Source organism: Orbicella faveolata, unplaced genomic scaffold, assembly GCF_042242905.1.
Source record: "Orbicella faveolata isolate gen_17 unplaced genomic scaffold, um_ofav_v1 contig_3, whole genome shotgun sequence".
NCBI lineage: Eukaryota > Metazoa > Cnidaria > Anthozoa > Scleractinia > Merulinidae > Orbicella > Orbicella faveolata.
The window spans coordinates 6,312,529-6,339,279 of NW_028301558.1; the positions used below are offsets into that span (position 1 = coordinate 6,312,529).

Sequence of the window (26,751 nt, forward strand, 5' to 3'; positions counted from 1 at the left end):
AGCACACTGTTGTAGATTGAAAACAGCAGATGATATTTGTTGAACCGATCTGTGTGTAATTCTAAAAGCTACGTAGCCATAGTAACGTTTCAGTTTTGCAATAAAAATGGACAATTGGCGCTACCTGAAAAATAAATGCCGTCCTTGGTGCCATGACATGATATATAAAATACCACATGGAAAGATAGTGTATAACACTAACGATGCTAGAACGCATGTGTCTTACATGTTGAGCTCTACCATAAGGAAAAGCACTCAACATTTGTGCGTGATTCCGTATGCAATGTATCCTTCACCTGATAGAGAAGCCACGAACGCTAACTAATCTACGCCTGCGTTTAGGGCAAATTAGTTTTGTTCTAAGGAGATTATTGTACCACAAGGAGAGCAAGGGGTTACCTGAAACAAATATATAGCTTTGCGATGTTCAAAGCTAAGTGACGGCAATGGAATGTGTTTTACGTAGAGTACACATGTACCTTTCCCACCCTACCCCCACTACTTCCTTGCCTCTAGACTAATTAGTTAATTGAATTTAATTAATTAAACAAACATTAAAGTTTACACCTTAGCGCCATAGGGCCATAGTGCCATAGCGCCTTAGTTCCTTAGCGGCAGGCAGCTCCCATAACCATCCCAATAGTGCACTCTGCACTGAAAAGGTGCAATGTTGAGCAAAAAGTACTGCAATTCGTGAATAAATTGCATTGCTGAGAACCAATCAGATTTCCTAGGAGTGATTTCAAAATGAGTGTAATAAATGATATAACATGTACCACATTGTGTCAGAGGGGGGGGGGGGGGGGAAGGGAAAGGGTGTCTCTGTAGGGTACCTTTAATTTCTGATTCTAGTGTCAGGGAGGGGAGAGGGAGGGTTGGTAGCATGCAGTGAAGAGTTTCTGATGGTTGTTAAAACTTTTAGGACTAATCCAAGTTTCTTATCTTGTTCTTTTGAAGGGAAAGGGACAAATATCTGATGTGTCTACTTCAGATAGTGAAGGAGTTGCTTCAAGAATGTCTCTTGAACCAGTAAAACAAGTCATGTAAGCTGTTGATTTTATATTACCGGTATTACTAATCAGTTATAAGATTAATGGTAACATGATTATGGTACTGTTTGGGAAAAAAAGAGAGTATGTACAACACTGTCAGCCACCTAAAATGCTATAGATGCTGTGCCATAGAATAGGGAAGTATTTTTCTCCCAGGATTTCAGTGATTTTCTTTAGCTTCAGTGTAGTAAAAGTCTTTTTCAGGTGCTAATGTTTATCTTGTACCAAAGTAAGAAACCAGATTCAACAGAAAAAAATAAACAATAATTGATTTGAAGCACTATAATAGTGACCCATGGGATACCTCTGACTGAATGTTACGTGTCTGTTGCTGCATATTTTTGTTTCTTCTACAGACACATGACAGGCAATGATAACGAAGGTAGTCAGTCGGTATATGGAAGTGATGTTGAAATTGTAACCAGTGGTTCAGCCACTCCAACAAGTGTTACGGCGAGTAACAAGGTGAGTTAGAATACATTGCATCTGTAGCAATTGGAAAAACCTTTCAAGAAACAGTTTTCTTTTCAATTATCTATCAGAATGTCTCCATTTTTGTTCCCTATAGTACCTGTTATAGGTTTTTCCAGCTCTATTTTTCACTCTGTCAACCTCTCCAAGCTGAAATGAGCTTAACATGGTCACATTCTCATATCTGATTCATTGTTTTATAGATTAAGTTTAATTCAATGGTGAATTATGACTGGGAGCTGAGGTATTATAGGGGATGTCTGATAGCCGTCAGCAGCAAGTGTATTGCTTATGCTCTAAGAGGTAATAAATTAGTCTAAATGATATCAAACATGAGAGTACATGTTTCATCACATTTTCAAATACTGAGAAGGGAGTGCAAAATACACCTCAGAAAGAATATTTTAAACAAAACTTTCAGTTGTTTGGAAAAGTGGTAAACACTCAACCATCTCAATTGTTTGATGTATCTTCTCAATGGAAAGTAAAACTAAAGAGAAAAGAGAGAAATAAATTGATAGAAGTCTATGTTAGTCAAAGTCAGATATCCAAGTACATTTACAGTTATGATTTTGCTTGTTTTACCCCATTTACTCCTGTACCAGCTCTAATTGGCTGTGATGAGCATTGGCCTTTGCTCCACCTTTGACCAAATTTGGTATCACTTATACCCAAGTTCTTCCTAAATTTAATGACAGTGCATGGGTTGAACCGTTTTAAAATTATGTGATTCAAGGATGTCATGCAATATCCATGTTTGAACAGTTTTAAAATCATGAGATTCAAAGATACCTGTAATATTTAACACTTAATGACTGGTCCCTTTGGGAACAGTGAATTTTGTTTCCCGCAAATCTCAATGTTTCCAAAGATGAAGTCAAGGGAAACATTGAGATCCAAGGGAAACAAAATTCACTGTTCCCAAAGGGACCAGTCATTACGTGATTTGTTATTTAGCAAAACAAAACAAAAGCAAATTGTGGAAAACGCGCTGAGATTCCAGCGACAACATCAGGCCACCTTCAACTGCACAGTTTGATCACGTGCAACAGCAGTCAACATTTTGCGGGTAACAGTAAACTGTTTCCTGTTTGATGTCATAGCTTTTGCAATGTTGCCCGCTCATGGCATTTGGCTATAAACAGTTTCATTGTTAGATGTCATGTGACCGTGAACTAGCCACTGAATGGGCGCACTGTAGCAGGAAAAACGCCAGCTATATAACAACAATGTTTGTTTCAGGTCGTCAAGGTTATGTTGTAAGGCTCCTTAACCCTGAGACAGCATCTAGGACTCTAATCAAGGGATTTGTTGGTATGATCAGTGAGCTGGCTTTTTCCCACAAAGACTCCAATACCTTGGCATGCGTTGATGAGGGCGGAAATGTTTACATCTGGGTCATCCATGAAGAAAATGGCCAACTAGAGTATCCTTTGGTATCATTAGCAACGGTAATCCATAGTTTCATCCTGGCAAAATAATAATTGATTGAAGAACCTCAACTTAACACATTGTACTTGTGAGGTGTTTTAAGAACTACATCTACACCTAATTTGAAGAACTACTTCTACATTGACATTTAATTTAGTTGGTAAAATCACAACAGTTTATAATAGTTGGTTGCTTAATACACACCTTAACCCATTCTTAGATACTCTGTAAAACTTCACATTAAACGTCCAGCGAGCACACTCTCAGAGCATCACCGACTGATATGGACTCCTTACATGCCTGATGCTGAGGAGCAAGAAGGGAGTGAAGAATCCATTGGAGAGGAAGGCCGTCCACTGGCCATCACACATGGAAATCAGGTTGTTACTCTTTTGGGTTTAAAGTACAAGTTCATTCACTCCACTGTTATTATATTCTTACTGTGGAGATGTTACTGTGTAAGTTGTTTGTGCTTGTGATGTCTCTAGAAACAAGAGCATCCTTTCACTTCTTGGATATGATGTCTCCATGAGGATTTACCTTCAGTAGGCTAATAGAGACTTCATAGCAGCCACCTCTCCACAATCTATTTTCCGTCCTAACCAGGGACAAACTTAAACTTTTTACTCTTGTGGAAACCTCCCTACAGCATCCACTCCTCTGCCACACTGATTCTGTCTAAGGGAGGCCACTTTAGAGAGGTTCAGCTTTATTTGCTATTTGACACACATATCTCATCATGAACACCGTGGTGATGCTTAGGCTATGGGGCATGTGTCCTCTCTTATTGGTCTTGGAAAGGACACTCTAATCAACAATATTAGATTATGAGCTCGAGATTTCTATGAGGTGATAGTTGTTGAGGCTTAAGACCGAATCAACTATCGCCTCATAAAAATTGGGAGCGAATCTAATTGTTAGAGTAGAATTCTAACTGAAATTTCCTTCAAATAACAAGTTGAATTATTTCTGGTCTTAGTATTAAACTTCACACTTTGGAGAATTTGCGTGCACTGAATTGTCATTTTGACATTAATTTTGCAGTTGTGTATGCACGCTTATCAGTTTCTTTAAAAAATCCGCAGCTTTTTTAGTTCAAGAAACCAGAAAAATTAATGCCCTCCATATAGTCTTCTCAGGAATTTGATTATCCATTTATTTCTAAATGTTCTTTCAAAACTTTGGAGAAACGAGGAAACGTTGCAATTTTGTTGACCACACCAAGCCACTGTACGCTAATGGCTGAGAGTGTGCAGTGGCTCAGCCAATCAGATTTCAGCATTTGCCTAAGTGTACTAGTAGAATTCTACTAATCCTGAGTAATGTCTAATAAATGCAGGCATGCTTTTAGAAATTGGCACATTTGAAAACCTCAAGTGGTACCGGTACTCTACAAAATTAATGTTTCAGTACCATTTTTTGCCCAATCTGGAATTCCTGTAAGTAGAACTTCTTTTCACTTTGTGCATGTAATTCACTGTTCCTCACTTAAACGTCGTTTGTCCCTTGATAAGAAGTAAAAGTGGAACTTTGTTGATAGGGCACAAGGCGACCAAAACTGTGTCGGTTTAAGCATTTCTGGCAGCATTACAAAACACCCTGCCACACTAAACATGTTCAACATCTTGCATTTAACAGGTGGAGGTAATAGATATCGATGCTTTGGCTGAATCATGTGGAAGAGCAGAAGTGTCGTTTGACGAAGTACAACAAAGAGAAGGATATCTAGAAATCCGAGATGGGCACTCAAAGGTAAAGCACTATAACTTCCATTAATTGTTGTTGTGTGAGGAATATTTTGAAGAGTCTTGGGCCTTCTTAACAATTTTTCACTAGATCCCAAACCAGATTGTATGATACTAGAAAATATCCCTATCCCCACCTGGAAGGTTTTTGGTTTGACCTCCCACCCACCTGGATTCAGTCATACATTCCTTTACAAATTTTAGCAGTAGAGACCACCACCCATTTGGAATTTCCAGTGACTGTCCTTTGGGTGGGTCTGGGTACTTTCTGGAACTGCACATTGTAGCACATACCAAGTAAGAACATGTTCGCAGTTATCACCAGGTAGTGATGTTTGTTTATTTGACTGTTTAGTCTAGTTATAAGAACAATAATTATTACATGCTATTTATAATCACATTATACTTTGAACTGATCTCACTATTTGAAAATTACTTCTGATCAACCTTAAACTTTTTCTGAAGTATTTCACCTCTTTACAATCTTCTCATTGTCTCATAAGCAGGAAGTGTGTTAGGTTGGGCTGTCCAATTTTTGTGTGTGTGATGTTTTGAGCCCTTTTTTATGCCCTGAAGGTCTTAAGCAACAGTTTCAAAGCAGTCAAAAAGGTTCTGTTATTAAGGGCCTTAAGAAACAATGTAAACATCCTTGAAACATCACCAAAATGTATTAAACGTACCATAGAAAAATTCCTGTTAAAGAAAGAATTTAAAGTTGTAAAATTGTTTCCTTAGCCAATATCAGAGGGAGCTCTTTCACCAGATGGCTCAGTACTAGCAACAGCCAGTGAGGACGGTTACATTAAGTTTTGGCAGCTGTCTGACAAAGTAGAGTGTATGCATGAATTCCAGCCTCATGGTGGACAACCTTTGTCCTGCATGATTTTTACCGACAATCAAACCTCACAAGATAAAGAGTGAGTGAAAATACTCCAATTTAGAGAATGATATTAGCATGATTTGGTATGTCATTCCAAGAACTCTCCTGTTAGCATTTTGTTTAGCTTTGGGGGGCAAATTTGCAGCACCATGGGTAATAATGAACACAGGACAAACATTGTGGGACACTTGTTGTTTTGCTTCCCTCGTGAATAGGTGATGGGACAATAATCCTACCTTAACACGTTACAATGTTGTTGACTGAAAATTCATTGCCTCCCATTTTGCAACTTGCTTGAGAGAAGGAAAGTCTCTATTTCATTTATATTTAGACACATTTCTATACTTCTACTGTACACTGTACACTTGGAACTCTAATGCAGAGTGTATGTCGAGTATTAAGTGTTGAGTGTTCAAGAGTGTAGAGAGTAGAGTGTAGAGTGTGGAGTTCTGTATAGTAGATGGTGCTGAGTATTCATGCAAATTGTTCACATGTATAGACAGTGTACTACACTGTCTACTTTCCACTGTTTTACTATGCACTCTGGTGCTCTCTACAAGTGTAGATAAAGAGTGTGGAATTTAGAGTGTAAATTGCTGTGTAGTTGTTTTGTTGAGTGGAGAACTCTGTACTTCTACATCATGCACTCTAGTGCTGTGTGAAAATGTAGGGTGTAAACGTTGGATGTGAAGGTAGAGTGCAGAGCGTTAAGTGTTGAAGGGTATAGCTTTACATTGCATGCTTCACTGATGTAAACTGAAGAGTATGATTTCAATTATTATATTACAGTATTATATATAAAATACATACATGTCTGTGTAGTCAGGCTAGGTCCTCAAAAATAGTTTTTTTGAAAATATTAATTGCTACCATTGATTTACTGAAAACTCATTAATAGTACTCTTGGTTGTAGGTTGTTGGTAAATAACAGTATTATGTTTTTTCTTCTTTTCAGTCTTCCAATGTGGCGATTTTTAATTACAGGGGCCGAGTTTAACAGAGAGATTAAAGTTTGGTGCACAGTTACATGGACATGTTTGCAAACAATCAGGTAAACTACTCTCAGGAACTTGCAATGATATGATACGTAATCAATCACATTGTTCTTTTAGGTTAAAGTAATATTTGTGATTTTGCTCATGTCACTTGCAGATTTACATCTCAAGATGTGCCAACTTCTGGGTGAGTTGTTTGCATAATTTAATTTATGAAACTCAGTGTTTCTACTTCACCCCTAGTCATGGCTTTTGATAATAAAAAAATGCTTTACCAATCATTTGATGGCAATTTATAGATCACCAGTTTGCCAACACATAACTAACAGCCCACCACCACAGTTGAGTAACAGACTATAGCAGTGTTTCCGCCAGAGCATGCCATTGGGGGAATCCTGTGTTGCAATCAGAGATGGCCCCCAGAAAAACAAAAAAAGGGCCAATTTGGCCCTTTCCTTTTACAAGACTGCAGGCTTAACACAGGCATAATATTTTAAAAGCCATCCCAGGACTCAAAATTGTGATCGATACAGTCGCCAATGCAACTAACATTTCATCTTTGGCGGCCAAAAATTCTGGTTTAGTCGCCATATTACGGCATAATGGCGACTATATTTCTCTGTGTTGACGATCAATAACAGTTATTTTGTCACACATTATGTCCTTCTAGAAAATCATATTGAAAGATCTTTGCTTCCAAAACATTCAACATAAGAAAAGAAGTCAATCTGTCCTTTTGCTTTGCTGTATTGGTTCTCTCATATCAGAAAACTTCCAAATGGCTCACCATGTTTGAAATCACCCTATAATGCATTGCAATCCCTTGATCATTGACTACGTCATGTACACCTAAGGATTGTTCTCTTGTAATGCACGGATCCTTCATACAAGTATCTGATTAAAAAAACTTTATTGAGTACACTATTGGATGAGAACCTGTGAAAAACCTGTCAAAAACCTATGAATTATCCTGTGAAGAAACCTGTGAAATACTAATTTTCGTGTTTTTTCAAAGGTTTTTCACTGTTTTTTTGTTTCAGTGAAATGTCTTGATAGCTTATTCACAGCTTTTTTCACAGGTTTTTTGAGCAAATTTTCAGTGAAATTTCTTCACAGGTTATTTCACAAGTTTATTCACAGGTTTTAAAAGTGAAATTTCTTCCTATAGATCGTTTTCACGAGGTGTCATCACTTTCTAAAATCCAAAATGAAAGAGCCACCAAAGTTTTTGTCCTCATCAGGCACAAGAGGCGGTATATTTATATCTGTTTACAATTTTACAGCTCAATAGCGTGCTTCGTTTGGAATCCAGAGCATTTTGAATTTCAGGGTTATGGAGGTGCTTGACACAAGGCTATGATCGAGTCTCTTGAAAAATATATACTTATCCCATGATTTTGAGCCTTTATAGAAGTTAAAGCATTAGGAAAAGTGCTTATGTAAATGTTTGTTTGATCAGTACTGATAATCAGTCGCCTAGATAGCCAAAGTAAGTTCCAGATGTTTACACTATTTTCCGGCCGCCATATTGGTGTACCACGGAGGTACACCAACATGGCGTTTTCATACTGGGCTCTGTAAATATCGGCGAAACATTTCGACAAATATCTGAAGTTTGGGGAAACGCACAGGCTAAAAAACTTGGAGAAATGGCTTATTTAGTTATCTTCTATAACATCATAATTTCATAGCTTTTTCCACTGGATGGTTTTCGATTTATTTTTTTATTGTGTGACAGTGAAAACGATTTATTTTGTTCACATGTTTTTTCACATGTTTTTTCATAGGTCTTAAAATTCACAGGTTTTTTCACAGGTTCTAGATTTTGTGATTTTTCTACAAAATTTAGCCCTTGCAAAATTCACAGGTTTTTTCACAGGGTGTTTCTGTGTCACATGTTATTTCATTGGTTTTTCACAGGTTTTTCACAGGTTCTCATCCAATAGTGGTAGAAACCCTTCAAAAAGCACTTACTATTAAATTTTATCATAGATCCTAATAAACTGCTTTATTTCTCTTGGTACCCTGATGTATTTTTTCCTTCTGTAGCTTTCAATTTAGTGACCCCTTTTGTAAAAATTGGCCGCTAAAAAAGATCTTCAGGGGCCACTTTGGCCCTCAAGTAAAATTTTCTGGCTGAAACACTGCTATAGCTAGCTCTCAATTGACTCGCAGTTGACTGACTGTCTGACTGACTGACTGAGTGGTTAATAAGACAGTCAATCAATACCGGTAAGTCAGACAGACACACAGACAGACAGACAGACAGACAGACAGACAAACAGTCAGACAGCCAGTCAGGTAGGCTGACATTCATTCATTCATTCCATTCATTGATTCACTGTTTCATTCAGTCAGTGCATCAGTGCATCAGTCCATCAATCCATCAGTCCATCAGCCCATCAGCCCATCAGCCCATCAGTCAGCCAGTCAGTCATTCAGTCCTGACTGACCATCTGACTGACTGGCCAGCTGGCCGGTAGTACAGATGGCCCTATAATACATATGGCCAATTAATTGTGACAATGATTTACCGTGAACTTATTGATGAATAAATCATAGTGACAGCAATGTTTTCCCTTTCAAGTCCTATCCATCGTTCATTCCTGAAAGTGAGCTTGGACCTCTCAGCATCGTATTTGGTTATTTCAGATGTTCTCAAAAAGGTATAAAATAATGGCTTAGCTATTAATTTACTAGACAAGTGTTTAGGTGTTTTTTTCTACTAGTGTTTTCAATCTGTTTGTGTTTCAAGTTAGAATCTTCCCAAAGCAGTTCAGGTTTTTCTTTACAGTGAAGAAACTTGAACCATGAACACTGGGCTTTTTTGTACATTTTTGGGGCGAATAAGGTTTCTCTATAGTATTAGCTTTTGTACACTGTAAAAATGATAAATCTTGTACATTGAACAGGCCTCATTCTATAGTCATGAAAACAAAAATGTTCAAAAAATATTAATGGTTTGGGTGTCCCTACTGTAATTAATGTTTCATAGATTTTCATAAATTTTGGATTGATCGGGTTTTTGGATTGTGTTTAACACCTTGGACAGATTCTTTCAAATTCTGGTTGTTGTCAGTTGGAACAAACTAAATAAATGAGGAAACTCCAATCTTCAAAAGATCAACTTTAATGAGCTAGGGTAAAATGTTTGCATTAAATTTTGGTTGTTAGCATCATTACACCAGACTAGAAGTAGCCACAAGTGTGGCGAATGATAAGTGCAGGACTTTGCAATGTGGTGAGACTAGCTAGCATTTTCCCTTGTTAGCTCAAGACACTTCATTTTTGACTATTTAAATTGTGAAACTGCGAGTGTGAGATTTTCAGTCTTGAATTTCAAACCCAGAGTTGGTATGAGAGTGAAGTCTTACAAATAAGTCTTCAATTGTAAATGCTTTTACGAGAGATCAAATCTGAGTCACTTGCAAAAAGGCAAGAATCAACCGGTAAGACAGCTTTGTAAAAACATCAGACTGTGAGATGCACATAACTGCTAAGAAAATGAAATTGCTAGACCTGTGAGATTTGACTAAACTATTGCAAGACCCAGTGTTTTTGAAGGACCATTCGCCACCCCTCTTATTTAATGATACCGTACATGTAGTTTCCAAGATATGGTCAACATGTAAGACCTCATCTCTGTATGTTCAGATGTTATTGTAGGCATACTACAGTTATTGTTCTGGACCTGGCAAAAGCTGGAAAATGCCATGCACCTGATAAATCACTATCCAGTGGATATAGTGTGGTTTGTTTTGTAATTCATTCATCTACTGGATAGTAATGTATCCTGTGGCTAGCTTTATCCAGCCTTTGAGTGACCTGAGCCTGAAGTAAAGGGATCTTTCTTGCCTCCAAAAACCAGGTTATTTATGTACTCATGTTTCATCAAGACTATACCTATGGTCAAGCACATGTCACATCAGTGGCAGAGTTCCTACTCACGCAGCCGCTACTTAGTTTTGTTGTTGGCCAAGTTAAGTTGTTCAAACTTAAGTCACATGAAGAGCAAAATGGACAGGAAAATGGAGAAAGCCATGATGTGGATGATATTCATTCATCACATGTGGGACTAGAAGAATTAGCTGCTGGAGATAAAAAGGGAAAGAAATATGGTGTTCAGTTACAGCTCTATTGCATTCAAACCAAGTAAGGACACATTAAAGGAAGTTTCATTCTGAATTTATATATTTTTTACACCAACTGTTATAGGTACTTTTTCAAGAGTAAATTATTCCAAATTACTAAATAAATAATAATACGTGGGTGTCTTGAAATACAAATTTCTCTTTCTTTTATCAGTGATTTCCTGACAATTTCTGAGCATTTTCCGGTGTTCACGGAATGCTATTTTTGAAAATTGTCCTATATATTCTGATGTGTATCATTATAAAACACGTCTAGTTTTTGATTAACATTGCTTGACCATTGATTTGTAATCTGGTATAACAGAACTTACCCTAAATCCTCTGATAATCATCTGATGGCTTTTTTGTTGCTCTAAATTCTTTGGTTTGAGAATCCTTGTGGGTAGATGCATTAAAATAAATTAAGATGGCATTAAGGTACCTTAGCAATTAAAATTTAACAACTGGGCTTTTTGCGTTTTAATTATGAAAAACAAGCAACATTTCTGAACATTGGAATTTGTTCTGGATTTGAAAACTCTCCAGTGAAGATCTGTTCAAGGATAACATTGTTATGACAAGAAAAAGCTAATGGAGATAAATGCTACAGTGTCACACAGTTGATGTATTCTTGATTTCTGTCACTGCAGAGCAATGCAAGAGCTTCTGGTGCACTTTCAGCCTGAGCCATCTGTCCCTCCGCCCACTCCATCAACACTGTCCTCACTTGCAACTTTAGAAGGTCAATCTGGTGAGTCTACTCTTGAGAATACATGCATGCATGCACAGACTGGGTATGCTTTTTAATTTTCTAAGGGGTGAAAATTGTAAATTATACATACAGTACTGCTCAGAACTAAGCAAACATAAAATGCATGTTCTCAATGAGCCCCTAATGCGTTTTTGCCAATGTGATAGGGCCACGTATTTTTGCCAACGCATCAGCCTTTGTTATTCATAACCAATGTTCCTTTTGTGATGCTTTGTCATGGCGAACAAAGCAGGACTTCAGTTCAAAACAAATGCATGATTTGTAAATCCATGTAAAGCGAAATTCAAATCAAGACACAGCGAATTAACAAGCCAAGTTGAAAATTTGACCGTTGGAACACAGGCGGCCCAAGCTCGCAATGTTATCCCTTTTTTTTCCTTTTTATGCAAATGTTCAGGCTAACGTGACATATGGCATGTACTATTACATAACAACCAAATTTGACCACGTGAAACATGACTCTCGCCTTGCAGCATATGGAGGTGTTGTGTTAAAACAGTTTGAATTTATAAAGGTTTGTATGGGAATGCAACAGCTTTACTTGAAAAGCCAATTATTCCTATATTTTGTGAATAAAATCTACTTACCCTGTTGCTGTGTTATATTCTTTGTTGTTTGCCAGCTCCTCAGGCCAATCTAACGCGATTTCGGCAAGTTATCGTTTTGTGCGTTTCCACTACTTTTTACTACTTTTAGTGGTGGAAACCCACAGAATGATAACTTGCTGAAATCGCGTTAGATCGGCCCAAGGAGCTGGCAAACAACAAAGAATACAACACAGCAACAGGGTAAGTAGATTTTATTCACAAAATATAGGAATAATTGGCTTTTCAAGCATAGCCGTTGCATTCCCATACAAACCTTTATAAATTCAAACCATTGTAACACAACACCTCCATATGCTGCAAGGCGAGAGTCATGTTTCGCGTGGTCAAATTCGGTCGTTATGTAATAGTACATGCCATATGTCACATTAGCCTGAACGTTCACATAAAAAGGAAAAAAAAAGGATAACATTGAGAGCTTGGGCCGCCTGTGGTTGGAATCGCAGAACCACTTTGTAACGCTACCACTGAAGGGTGACCCTGAAAGCCGGAACGGCGGAAGGGCAGAATCACGGAACGGCAGAAAATGACCCCGAATCCTAAAAGACGGATTTGTGGAACGGCAGAAAATGACCACAAATCCTAAAAGATGGAATCATGGAACAGCTTAATGGCGGAAAATCCCCCGAAATCCTAAAAGACGGAATGACTGAAAATCCCCCAAAATCCTAAAAGACAGAATGATGGAAAATCACCTGAAATCCTAAAGGACGGAAAGACAGAAAATCACCCAAATTCCTAAAAGACGGAATGACGGAAAATCACGCGAAATCCTGAAAGACGGAATGATGGAAAATCACCCGAAATCCTAAAGGACGGAATGATGGAAAATCACCCAATTTCTGAAGAGGAGTAAGGGAAAGTGAAAAAAGGCACAGGTTTGTGAAACCCCCCTCCCTGTGTAAAATAATAATTTCTTTTACTGTTGTTAAGAATTTGTTATCCTTTAGATTTCTCCTACCAATTCTTTCGCATATTACAGTCGAACAAAGTGACAAAATCGAGAATTTCCATGTGAACGGTTGTGTCACACCGTCACACTGTGCAGACAAAGTGAGGTAAATCCTAAAACCACTGATCAGTGGTGATAATAATGGGGTGACAGGCCTACACAACTCCTGTCCACGTGTAATAGCTGCTTTGAAAGTTTTGCTTGAACTAGTATATCTTTAAGGATCTGCCCCTTTTGTATACATTGTACAACAGGGGGATCTTTGAATATTTCGCTAGGCAATAATCCTAGTCACCAGAGTGGAGTCGTTAATAGAGGTCATAGGTCTGTGTGGTTTCCGTTGTTATCCGCGTGTAATTTGTAGAGTTTCCACGAACATGTTGGTTACTTGCATTTTGTATTATTACGCCAGGCCCGGCTGTTTGATTAACTGTTGCAAGTTATCCTGCTTCTTGTCATGGGTGTCATATTTATCTTTGTCTGGCTTCGCCAGAGATAGGTGTAGCTTTCCTTGCAGAAAGCTATACGGTCTGTCTTAGAGAGACGTTCTTATTTTTGTTGCATCAATTTCATTGAGCTTTTGTCCTTCCAGTTTGTTCGTTCTGGCACTGCAAATGTAGATGTTCACGCGCAAGTCTGTGCACTGTTTTGCATGTTGTTTATGATATTGTGTGGTTTTGTTCAGGCAAAAGCTCTGAATTTAGGAGTTCTTCCTATGATTGTTCATCCAGCTGCATGTTGTGGTCGTCATTGCTTTTATTTGCAATGTTGTCTGGTTTTCTTGAGACTTTTAATAGTCCTTCTTTTCTTAGGAGGCTCGTAGCCTTGCCGTTCAGGGTGGGGGGGTGGGGTATATACTAGTTCGAGCAAAACTTTCAAAGCAGCTATTGCAGGTGGATAGGAGTTGTGTAGGCCTGTCACCCCATTGTTATCACCGCTGATCAGTAGCTTTTAAGATTTACCTCGCTTTTTCTGCACAGCATGACGGAGTGATGGCATGACACAACCTTTCACATGGAAGTTGTCGATTTTGTCACTTTGTTTGACTGTAATATGCGAAAGCTACACAAGAATTGGTAGTAGAAAAATTAAGGATAATAAATTCTTAACAACAACAAAAGACATTGTAACTATTTTACACGGGTAGGGGGGTTTCACAAACCCATGCGTTTTTTCACTTTCCTTAACTCCTCTTCGGATATTGGGTGATTTTCTATCATTCTGTCTTTTAGGATTTCGGGTGATTTTCCATCATCCTGTCTTTTAGGATTTCAGGCGATTTTTTGTCATTCCGTCTTTTAGGAATTCAGTTGATTTTCCGTCCTTCCATCTTTTAGTATTTCAGGGGATGTTCCGCGATTCTGTCTTTTAGGATTTGGAGTCATTTTCCACCATTCCGTGATTCCGCCATTCCACTGTTTTGTCATTCTGGCTTTTAGGGTCGCCCACCACTGAAGACTTCGTATGTAAACAAATGAGACACTATGATGTTGTAAATTTGTTTAAGAACTTTTCGAAGAGTTATTATTACAGGCGAAAAGCTCTTTCAGAAAATATATTTTGTGTTTCTAAACAAACGATAATCAAGGAAACTTGGAAGGCGAACTTTGTAAATTCTACCCTGTTTGCAATGCGGTAAAACATTGGTTGTGATAAGCGCATAAATGATTTTCTGAACACCGAAATCTCATGGGTTTGCCCTGTGCATTCCTCCTACTTTGAAGATAATCCCATTGAATGAAATCTTTTAAGACAGCAAGTAAGATAACAATCATATTGTTGTGACGCCTCTAATTTGTTAAAGTTTCAAACTTTACTGATGCGTAAAAAGTCACGCTTTTGTCATGCATGCATGTATAGTCCTGTGCTTGTGCTCACTGACTGAGAAACTTGCTTGTTTTAAAATTTGGGTTACTCAAGGAAGCTACTTCCCAGTAAATATGTTGTTTTTTTTTTTAACCTTTGCCACAGGGGCCATTTTGGACAGAAAAAGCCATTTCATATAAGCTAATTTCGCGTCACTACCACACCGTGGGTCTGGGACTCTGGGACATAGCGTAATAAAAATTGTAAACAGTAAGATTTCCACCATGTCGCTGAAAAACAAAACAAAGTGAACCCAGTATCTAATTCAGAACCAACCAATAAAAATGTACTGTTATGAAACTGATGAAAATAATTGTAAGCCAACAAAAAGCCAAAGGCTCTCTCTCAATCTGTAAAGTTATTTTGAGACACTCTCGATTCACAGGTTGCTTAGCACGTGACCAAAATCTTCCTACTGTCAGTGTGATAAAATCTACCGAACGATTCATTTGCGAACGAAAACTCTCTCCAAGAATGACTTCAGCAGTGTTTAGACTTTATATGGCTTACACTTTAGAACTAAGACCTCTTGTGTAAGTAAGGTCAACGATTTGTTTGTTCGTCAGTACGCGTGAGAATCAATTTCTTCTTCGACTGTACGTTTTGATGGATTAAAAATACTTTGTAGAACATGTAAACAGCGGGTTACGCTGATCAAAGAATTCAAAGTTTCATCAAACCCGCATATGTTCATTACTTTTTCTTTGGCCGTTTGAACGGCTGCCGTCATCTCTTCTAAATATTTCTTAGGCCGTTCAAAGTAGCTGCTGGTATCGTCTGAATTAACAGGCGTACGTTTCATAATTCAGGTCGGTCCAAATTCGAATTAAGTTCAGCTCATGAATAGTTCGTTGTCTGATCTGAACTTTAGGGTTTAACTGTCAAGAGTTAAGAATTTGTCATTTTAATACTTCTTACGGTAAGTGCCAGCGCTGGAAAAATATAAATTCGACCGTTCCTGGCACCATGGCAAGTACTGTCTTGATATGCATTTTCGTGTGCTAAGTTCCCAGTGCAAAGAAGTTCTTGCAGTTTTAACTTCTAATCGCAAAGAAGCTCTTGCGCCTTGCAGGATCCAAGCGCTATCGACTCACAAGAAGCTGCAAGAAGTTGCCAGATTGTGGACGCAAAAAGAAGTTCTTGCGCATGCATTGCTTTTAAGCTTTACTGTAACCGCCACTATATTCAGCCAGTACAGGAGAATTAGAACTTGTCTGCTCCTTGAAAACACATCATATTCATACTGAATGTTAGCGAATAATAACCAAGCTCATCCGTACTAATGCATTCACTTTAATGCATTATAACACAAAGTCCAAACACAGTCTAATGCGGCAAAACGCGTGCACGCGTTCAACTCTTTGCGTTAAGAATGTGTGATCAATGTTCGCTTAGTTCTGAGCGGTACTGTATGGTAAAATGAAGTTATTAAAGGAGTTTCATTTTAGCATAAGTTTTCTAATGATTGTCAGTGCTGAACCTTCATGCTTGTGGCACCTTCATAATTCTAATTCATGCTTTATAGCCGCTGAGAAACAGCTCTCTCATGGTATTCAGTAATCAATGTTTACAGCATTACCTCTCTACTGCACCAGCTCACTTGATTAGCCAGGACATTTTTGGACAAAAACTTGAACTGTCCTAATCCTATTTTAGGTTGCCTTTAAATGATTAGAAAGTTGGGCTTTAATTATGTGTTTTGTTTTGTCTGTGCAGTTATCCATGATGCACTGTCTGACTTAAGTGGAGTAGAAACAGGAACAGAAGCAAGCACAGATGTTGAAGAGCCTGATGAACATACTGATGGACCACTCCCAGTCACAACAAAACTAATAACACCAGAGGCTTTTTCGAACTCTGTATCCAGAGGCTCACCCCGCCCTGAAGCTGTAAGCAGCAGTGGTGGAAGCAGTGTTACCATGGTTTCTGGACTGAATAACTCACAGGTGTCAGTTGACGAACTTCTGGGTTCATCTGTGTCATCAAGACTGTCTGACAATACTGTCAGGTCGAGTAATTCGGCCACACCTCAAGGGTCTTTCACTCATGATAGCGGTCTTTTAACACCAACATCCCTACCCCTTCCTGGATCACCAACAGTAACCCAGGCACCTGATCCTCTTGCAATTCCTATTCCAAATTTCCAGTCTAGTCCTCACCCAGGATCAGTTCAAAATAAGTCAAGTCCAACATCTTCAAGTTATGAGCCTTTAGTGCCTGTTACGAACAGTGAGACTCAATCTGCTACTTATGGTTTGATGAATACAAGTGTTGAGAATGGTTCAAGTGGCTCAAAGAACACATCTCCAAATGAAAGGGGTAGATCAGGCAGTCCTGGCAGTGTAGAAAGAGATATTGAAGTATCTGTTGATGATGATAATAAGGACGAAGGAGAAGAAGAGTTGCCAGAATCTCAAAAACCTGAGGCGGAAACACAAGAGGAAGTAATTGAGCGAGATCGAAAATCCAGCTCAGGATCCAGTACAAGTGAAAGTTTGAGACCATTATCTGCTCATGCAGTAGGAAATCTTATTAATTTAGAAGATGTTGACAAGGGTAAAGATGATATCGTCCAAGCAGATGGGGAAGATATGTTTACAGAGGAAAATCTGTTAGAACAGTGGGACATGAATGTTGATGATGAAGTAGTTCCAACTGGACGGGAAAGTCCTGAGTCAGCACATGCACTTCCTGTTGGCACACCAGTAGAATCCAGTGGAGCAAGAAAGAGACCTTCATCACTATCAAGGTATGCCTAATTATGAAATAATTAACAGGAGATCATAATTCTTTTTGCTTGTTGAACAAGTTATCATCATGTAAAGGCTGACAGTTCTAGACCTGATTTGTAGTGTATATACGTTGATCTATGCTGACAGCACTGTCTAGATCTTACATTTGGAATTCACACAACAAAATTGATGGTTCTGATAAGTCTGCTTGGATCAATTTAGATTTGGAGAAGTTATTTTAATGGAAGAGGAGGAGGAAAAATATTATTTAGATTAATAATTGTTTCTTTCCTCTCAATTTTAGATTTGTTTCCACACCTGTAAGTACAACAGATATTCCCCCACAGCAAGTCCAAGTTGCAATGGTAAGAACTCCCTCCCATCCATTGATTGATTAGTCAATACTATATTTAACATTGCGATAAATGAAATCTTAAGAGGAATCCACATAAGCCCTAGTTGGCTTTTGTTCAAGTCTTCTATTCAGGTCAATTTGGAATTGGAAATGTTGGTTTATCAGGAGGTTCAGGAGGGAGAAAAACTTTATTCCCCGAAGAAAACCTCTTGAAACTAGGATGAGAACCAACAACAAACTCAACCTACAAGTGGCAGCAAACCAGAATTGAACCTGAGCCCATTCGGTGGGAGAGGAACACTCTCCCTGCTCCCCTCTTCTAATGATATACATTATGGGTGACCATGTTGTAGCCTATTTACAAACCTGAGCTGGGACAAGAATTTGCAAGTCAGACACAACACAAGCTTGGAAGCTTGGACAGTTGTGTCTCAAGTAACAGCTACTTTGCTATACAAGCCACAATGGATGACAAGAGTAATGACGCGTTTCGATATTAACCTCATTTTCTTTTTCATTAATTTGCATGTAGTGTTAATTCTCTGACACCCCCTGTTGTCTGTACAGTTTTATAAATAAAAAACAAAAGACTTCAAAAAATGTAGGTTCTTGTACACGGGTTTTTACTGTAATAGAAAATGGCTTTTCAGTAACCTAAAGCATGACTGTACTTTGCAGGATGGTAGTATCTTGTCATCACTTGGAGAACTCCTGAGTTTGGTCAAATCACAGCAGCAGGATATAAGTGAACTACGTCAGCAGCTGAACATGTATCAGGCTGATCAACAGCAGAAAATATCAGCCGTAGTACATGAAGTGCAGATGATTGATGAGAGAGTCTCCACCAGATTGGGAAACGCACTGGCTGAATTTTCCAGGGAGGCATGTATCCAATTGTCATCATGTACACTTGGTGTAGGTACCATTCTCTTACCTGTCTCCTACCTCTTGGATCTTAAAATAATAGACAACAGATCACAGTAATTTCCCTAGTTTAAGTTACCCCATAAAAATAATTTAAACTCATCACCAATAGATGACCTTGGAAACTGGTGCCTTATAGGTCAGCAGGGGTGTGTGAATGCTTCAGGCACAGCAGGGAGGTATCCATGGTAACCCTGTGAGCGGAATCAATAATAATAATGTTGTTTATCGGAAACAAATGGACACAGAGGTATAAGAGAGTGGAGCCTAAATTCCAGTTTCCTAGGTAGTACCACAGGCTATCTAGCAGTAACATTGATTGGCAGACCTTAAAACAAGGCTTGGCGTTTAGTTTTGGAATATTAACAGTAATTATTTTTTGGAGCATGATTTGTAAATGCAGTTCCACGAGTTATTGCACAGAACCATGTTTCCTTGACTGGCTACTTAGCTCAACGTCTAGAAAAAGCTCTGCGTGAGAGACACTCTGGAGACAAGAAGAGACATGAACAGCTTCAGAGTACCCTGTCACAAACACTCACCACCACCCTGTCAGGAAAATTGGACAAAGCTCTCAAGGCTGAAGTTAAGAGTGCAGTGGTTCCATCTGTACAGAAAGTATTGAGCTCTCTACAGGAGCAGCTTAACACTACATTGGCACAGGTATCGATAAAGTATTTGTAGTACTTAGCTGAACAGACTACAGTAACTGTAAAGTTCTGAAAGTAGTGACCCTCATTATGACCCCAACAAGCACCATAGTTCAGCAAGTCAAACATAAAAAAAATTTTGGTATAGATTATATATATAGATTAATATATTGCCCTTGCACCGTCAGATCATTTTGGTGCTGCTTGTTTTTCATAACCAGCTAAGTTGTGTTTGAAGTTGCGACTTTGGGAAAGTCATTACTTCTAGAGGGTCCCTACTTTGTGGATTTGGGAAGAAATATCAGAGGTTGTTAATTCCAGAACTTGATTGTGTCATGCTAAGTCCCTCCCTCCAATTTACCTTCATGTTTGATTTGAGATGTTATTGCACAACTCTGATGTACATTGTAAATACAGTTTTCCTGCCATTGCTTTCCAGATCAAATATGGTGATTTTTTTTTCACTGAGAATGACAGTATTTCTGAATATCACCTAAAAATTTCTGAAAACTTTCAACTTTCCAAAGTCTAACAAAGTTGCAGAGTTATCAAAGGCCAAATACAGCTTTGTCCCCTGACGTTTTCCTCCTCAAAATTAAAATAGTTTATATCAAGTAAGTTTGATTTATAATACATACTTTGAGATTTTTTTTCCTGAACTGAGAGTAAAGTTTGCACACTTTTAAAGGTAATATATTTGATGTCATAATGCCATATACATTGACTGCTGCCACTTGAAATATTTTGTATTTCATGGATCCACAACAGACTTTTCCCGCATTCTAACAAACAATGGTACCGAGTCGAGTTCAGGGTGGACAAAAATACAGCAACTGTATGAAAATGTCCACCCCAACCTTGCTCTGGTGCTATTGTTTGTACACACTGAAGTGGAAGGTCCATAGGCTTGTTAGAACATTTAAGATGGTATGCTAAAACTAATACCAGAGAGGTTGCCAAAATGAAGAGTTAATTGTGTAAATCCCTCACTCTGGAATTTTCTTGTTAGAAACTAACTGCTGCAGACAGTGTTTTGAAGGACAGTATTGCTAAGATGGTGAAAAGTAAGGTACAGTGTCAAGCAAATGACATACTTCTTTTGTGTTATTTTGAGCAATGAGACTTAACTTACCTGCTGATAGAAATTTAGTAACAGTCTCTGTCATACAGCCTTTCTTGTGCAATGCCGTAGAAAAATATATTGCAAACTGATGTCAAGATTAGGTGAAGTGAATCAATTTGGAAAAAGGTGTTCAGCTCTGCACTTGTCAACAACTTATTATAGGCATGTACAGCTTCACATTCTTTATAATTTCTAACAAAACCAATGTCACAAAGGTGGCATGATAAGAATTCTTCACTGTCTTAAGTTGGGCCAGACTACAAAGTCTTCTGGCCTTTGGTCAGGATTGATGGTCCTTGCTGAGCTTAGTCCATCTGCCCTGACTTCTAGCCAATTTTTTTTTTCTGTCTGTGCTTCTAACTCAGCTCAAAGGATTTTATCAGCCTTAGGTTACTTCACAAACCACATCCTTATTTAAATCAGACTTCTCACATTATTACTCTTCTGTGAACAGGGCGTAGTAGATGCCATTGGTGGGGCAGCAGCAAGTGCACTTCAGGGACCTATCCAGGTGACTTACCGTGAGGCATTCCAGAGCACCATTTTGCCGTCATTTGAGAGGGCTTGCCATAACATGTTCCAACAGATAAATGATTCATTTCATAAAGGAACACAGCAATGTATGTTGGTTTTATTGGTTTGTTTATTTGTCTGTTTTTTCCTTATGTTTTGTTGATGAGTGTTTTTTCCTCCATCTGTTCTTAAGGTCAATCTGTCATCTCTTCTGTGTTTCCATCACATCTCATTGGACAAGCTGTTGTTTGTTGTTGACAGTAGTTATGCTTAATTCTGCCTAATTCTGCCTTTTTGGTATGTTCTGGTAGCATATCAGGTGAGTTTGGTTGAGCCATGGTTTGACTGTATTTTGGCAAGAAGCAGTCGAGGCTAAATACTCATGGTGAGACCAAACAAGCCTGAAGCGTATCAAAAAGGGTATGATTAAGTATTTACAGTACTCATAAATCAGGCCACGTCAAGTCAGCGACTTGATATTGCAGGTTATGATTAATGCATCAAGTATTTTCACTCGCATGAGATTGGTTGTGACTGAGCTAAAACCGCGGAATGTCTGAGTGATATTCCCCAATTTTTAAAAGATCCTGTGACTTGCGAAAAATATTTTAAATGTTAGTAAACACAATAGCCTCCATTTGACTTGAAAAATATGCTCAGATATTTGTCCTTGAACATTATCTCTCCCTTGAAGCTCGCAGTTTTCCTTGAGTTTTTCTCTCAGAAAACTGCTTGCTTCTCTGAAGAGATAATGTCTGCAAACAAATATCTGAGTTTAGTATCCAACTGCAGTGAATACCGTCCAAATAACAGTACAAATATTTAACAATTATTCCATGAGCGCGTGTTGGATATGAGATGGTAAATAGCCAATGAGGCCCGTAGGGCCGAGTTGGCTATAACCAATCTCATAACCAACAAGCGCAAATGGAATAATTGTTTTGTTAAATTTGGTACTTTGGTATACTTGGAAATTATAGCTTAATTTTATTGGATTTTAATTTTACAAAGCAACTGGAACTCGATATGGCAAAACAACAACAAGTGGGAAATCACATGGCATCTGCGCCCGTTGTAAACTTAGTTGAATGAAAAATTTGAAAGCGAAGCAAGCGAATTTGCTGAATGAAATTACAATCAAGTAGAATTCAAGGAACGTCTATCAAATGAAGGAGATATAACTTTGGTCAGAAAGTTTGAAAAGCGGTCAAGTTCGAGTCATGGAGAAGTGCTGAATAATTGTGCACTTGCACATTGCCGTTGTAATAATGCTGCAGAAAACTTTGATCGCCATGTGACACAGATGTTGTGCCAAAATTATTCTCGACAAGACCTATTTCAGGATTCCCTTGTTTTGAAAGCCTTGGCATTTCGAGCTGTACAACATGTGTGGAGCTCATTGTTGGCCAGACTCAGAGTCAGGGACAGAAACTATCTGAACGTCAGATTCATCTTAAGAATCTCCAAGGCCACCCTGATCAGTGGTTTTTCGTGGCTGGTAAAGAACCGGGCTTACTTCGGTTCAGTTCAAAACACTAAACTCCTTGAGGTGTTTTTCGCAAGGACAGAATTGTTGACACTAGCTGTCGTTGATTCCCTTGTCCTCATCGGACAAAAAAGAGACCGAGATAAAACTAGGTTGTTCTCTGTAGCTGTGCGGGATTTTTGCTCTTGGCCGATCCGAGCTTGCTTAAGTCGAACAGTTTCCTCATCTGCTCATTGAAAATTGGTTTCTTATGGCCGGACTACGCCAGCAATGATGCCTGTTTACGTTTTCCGGAGGCCTTTTACAAATGCTCTAATAAGTTTTTTTGCCTGGTCAGTGATAGTGGAAAATGGTTTGTTGTGCGGCGGAGTGCGAAGGAAATGATTAATGGCGACTCTAATCGATTTAATCGATGAACTTTTGCAATACATGCCATCTTTCTTCCTAGCAGACATGTAAAAATACTTCAAACAAACATTCCGTTCTTCTTTTGACATTTCTTATATTGCTCTATTGCTCTACAGGTTGGCGCGTGCACGCAAAACCATCACACTCTCCCTCTTTTCATTGATAAATTTATTGACTGCAGCAGTTGGAGAATAAATCCCTTATTACATGTTTTGGTTTGATGTTTTGGTTTTCGGGCTCGTCAAAATACGGTACAACTCGTAAAAATATACAGCAATACTACACACCAAAACATCTAAGAAGATATATATATTTGTGTGGCAAATGGAGGCTATTGCTGATATATCATGACAGTAAACAAGGCTTCTGATTGGCTAATGATATGGCAGTCTTGACACAGCGAGTGATTTAGAATTCTTAAAACCATGTAGCTCAAATGGTAGTTTAAATTGTTACTTACCTTATCACAGACCTGCATCAGGTTACAACTGCTCTGGATAACCGTAGAAGAGAAGAGAAAGAATCTTTTGAACCTGTAATGCGACAGCTAGAAGCACAGACACAGTCATTCCAGGCCATGACAGAGAGACTGTCATCAAACATTATGGCTGACTTTGAGGTCATGTTACAAAAGCAATTGTCGTCATCCATAGAAGGGTAGGTGCATAAATGATACATCGTTTTTTTACCTTACACCTTACATGTACATTGTTATCTATTCTATTTCTTTTTCGTTATTTTGGGTTGTCCAGGACACTTTGAAAACAGCTTATGCTGACAGTACTATCCTGGCTCAATATGTTGATGATGATGATGATGATGATGATGAGGATTATGATGATGATGATTATTATTACGTGTACCAGTAATATGATGTTTGTGCAGATAGTAACATTACATTTCAGGAGAATAGTGTGACCTATTTTATTCTTGTTCAAGTAGTTTTTACCAACTTTGAGTAAATGTCTGCACATGAACATAATTTGAGCATTCCTTTTATAGGAATGAGCGTTCCTTTTATAGTCAGCGGCTATAACCAACACCTAATATTGCAATGTTCAGGCTGTACTTCTTTACACATTTTGACGCTCACGTTATCAGTCATTGCAGGCTGGGACTCCTTTAATCTAACAAATTTCAAGCTGTATAAATAATGTCGATATAAAATAAGTTTGATGTTCATTCTTTTAAATGGTCCACACTACCAGTAATTGTTTTTATTCTTATGCAGCTTGGTTTTTGAGGACCAGAGAATTATTGTCAGAATGGTTTTTGATTGCATTGTATGTGTATTCTTGGTAGTTTGCGTGAAGAGATTTTCTCACGGCTGTTGTCAGAGGTCTTAGCATCAGTCCAGGATTCAGTCCAAAAAGAAATGGGATTGGGCTTGGAAGGTCTGCGTCAACAGCTGAGTGAGATGATAGCATCATCAGCAGCAGAAAGCACTTCACAACAGGTCCCTGATATAGCTCGTACTCAGGTTGGTGATAGTGAAGCATAGAGGAAAGTTATTATTGGGCTTGTTTTAATTTTATGGTCACTTCATGTTTCATGGACTGTTGTTAAATTTGGAATGAGTAGACTGCCTGGTTTGTGTGTAAGTCATAGTTTTATCTATAAAGTTAATACTTCTCTCTACAGGTGGTAGTTTCCAACTTGCTGAAATCTGGACAAGTGGGGCAGGCATTCCAAGAGGTAGCTTTTTGTTCTGACTTTGCAAAGTTCCTCCTTTATTTTGTTTATCATTGAACAAGAAACAAGATACATAACAGAAAGGTGGACATACAATGTATCTCCAAACCCCTCTTATGTTTAAACTGTTGCATCTTGCTCAACAATCTGTGATTTCTGAGAGTATTTCGCATCATTTGATAACAGGATCTAAATAAGGGTATAATATGAACCTTTTCACCTGAAGGCTTTTCACAAAGTGGGAGAAGCACGACAAATAGGTGACTAAAATTTGGGGAAAGTGTTGTGTTGAAATATGTTATGTTCACTCCCAGTTGTGGTGTAGCTATTTTTCTGCTGACTTTTTCACCTCTTGCTCAAATATCTTTCAGGGTAAATGGGGATTGTTCAGTCAAAACAAAGATGAGTAAAAAGTGCTTTGCTACAAAAAATGCAATATGTTCATTCATAAAATCCCCAGCTAACTTCTCCAGTTTTTTAAGTGGGAAGGTTAAAAGAAAAAGGAAGATCAAAGTCTCTGAAAATGTTTCTGAAGGTTTCCGAAATATGGCATTAAATAGATCGTGTTATTGGCGCTGACAGTACTGCATTTTCTCTTAGGCCCTGACAGCCGCAGATCTAAATGTTGTGATGTATGTTTGCGAAAATGTTAATCCTGAAGAGGTCTTCTCCCAGTCACCTTGTCCTTTATCACAGCCAGTATTACTGTCTCTAATACAGCAACTGTCTGTGGATCTCACCATCAACACAGAGCTAAAGCATAAGTAAGTATGACTATGAATGTGGTTTTCCAGTTGGATTTCTGTATAAATAAGTCCAGGGGCTCATACTCTCCCAGTACGGTCATGAGTAAGCTTGGTTACAAGACTGAAAATGTTTAGCGCAGAGTAGAAAGACATCTTCAACTTCAAACACTCAATTATGATTAAGAACAGGTGTTTGTTCACATCCTATGTTTTCAAAGGAAAATAAGCACGAAAAGAAAGTTGTAAGAAATCAAAACTCTACCATGTAAGTTAATTATTTTCAGAAATATAAACCACAAAACAACAAGGACACCACATGGGATCACGCAGGAATGTCCTGGCAGTGAATCGTCCAATACTGGTTGATTTTAGATATTGGCCTTCTGAACTAGCTAAGTCTTGTATGCTTTCTCTGCAAGGTCTGTACTTGGTGCTTGTACCCAATCATCCTTGCATTAGAAATTAACCTAGATGTGTAAGGTTAAACATAGCTCAATGGTCAACCTATAGAATAGTTTGTGCATGAATTCTTGCCTAGAGCCAGGCATGCAATTTTTCTTTTTACCACAATTGCTACTAATCTCGCAATGTGATTGGCTAGTTTGCCTTTGTGGATTAGAGTCCAGACAACGCTGCTCGCGTCATCGTGTCACGCAATGCCTTTTTCAGCTCGCACTCTGTAAAAAGCATTGTCTTTGATGTTGATATTGTGGTAAAAGGCAGATCGAAATGTGGTTTAGCGTGGTCTGTACTCTTATCGACAATGATGCACGTCGTCACAGTGGTCAAAATTTGTTGTGGACTCTCTCAGCTGTGCCTCGCAAGTCCACAACATTTTGACCGTTGTGATGATGTGTCGATAAGAGTACAGACCATGCTAAACCACATTTGATTTGTTAATCAGCTCATTTTGTCTAAATGGTCTGAAACTTCAGAGCAGAAAAACGTAATCTAGAAAGCATGCATAAGTTTTGTCTTTGTGCCAGGCTCCAAGGTTGAAAAAATGGTGGGAATTTCGTCGATCTTGTAAACAAAAAAGGCTACGAACTTTGCATGCTTTCCCAATTTTCCCAGTAAGGAGCAACATTTTAACCTCACTAATGGAAAGCTAGTGTATTGCTTTTGTGGGGAATCAATTTTTTTCGGACAAAATTAACCTAAAGAACGCTTCCTAACTTCCCTGCCGTATACAAGAAATTTTGGCTCGAAGACATTTATTCCAC

The 26,751-nt window shown here is 38.4% G+C and overlaps 1 protein-coding gene across 2 annotated transcripts in view; it reads left to right on the forward strand.

Moving 5' to 3' along the window:
- LOC110068233 (enhancer of mRNA-decapping protein 4-like) overlaps positions 1-26,751 on the forward strand; it is a 33,031-nt gene that overhangs the window by 4,471 nt on the left and 1,809 nt on the right. For both annotated transcript variants that reach the window (XM_089297989.1, XM_089297990.1), the window contains exons 4-25: positions 958-1,043; positions 1,409-1,517; positions 1,727-1,826; positions 2,766-2,949; positions 3,175-3,334; positions 4,593-4,706; positions 5,435-5,616; positions 6,535-6,630; positions 6,732-6,761; positions 9,162-9,240; positions 10,443-10,726; positions 11,355-11,455; positions 16,616-17,648; positions 17,936-17,996; positions 18,665-18,872; positions 19,362-19,573; positions 20,570-20,629; positions 21,138-21,303; positions 23,561-23,747; positions 24,393-24,570; positions 24,732-24,785; positions 25,383-25,546. In XM_089297989.1, the coding sequence (XP_089154115.1) occupies positions 958-1,043; positions 1,409-1,517; positions 1,727-1,826; positions 2,766-2,949; positions 3,175-3,334; positions 4,593-4,706; positions 5,435-5,616; positions 6,535-6,630; positions 6,732-6,761; positions 9,162-9,240; positions 10,443-10,726; positions 11,355-11,455; positions 16,616-17,648; positions 17,936-17,996; positions 18,665-18,872; positions 19,362-19,573; positions 20,570-20,629; positions 21,138-21,303; positions 23,561-23,747; positions 24,393-24,570; positions 24,732-24,785; positions 25,383-25,546 (3,848 nt within the window). The remainder of the gene's footprint in view (positions 1-957; positions 1,044-1,408; positions 1,518-1,726; positions 1,827-2,765; positions 2,950-3,174; positions 3,335-4,592; positions 4,707-5,434; positions 5,617-6,534; positions 6,631-6,731; positions 6,762-9,161; positions 9,241-10,442; positions 10,727-11,354; positions 11,456-16,615; positions 17,649-17,935; positions 17,997-18,664; positions 18,873-19,361; positions 19,574-20,569; positions 20,630-21,137; positions 21,304-23,560; positions 23,748-24,392; positions 24,571-24,731; positions 24,786-25,382; positions 25,547-26,751) is intronic.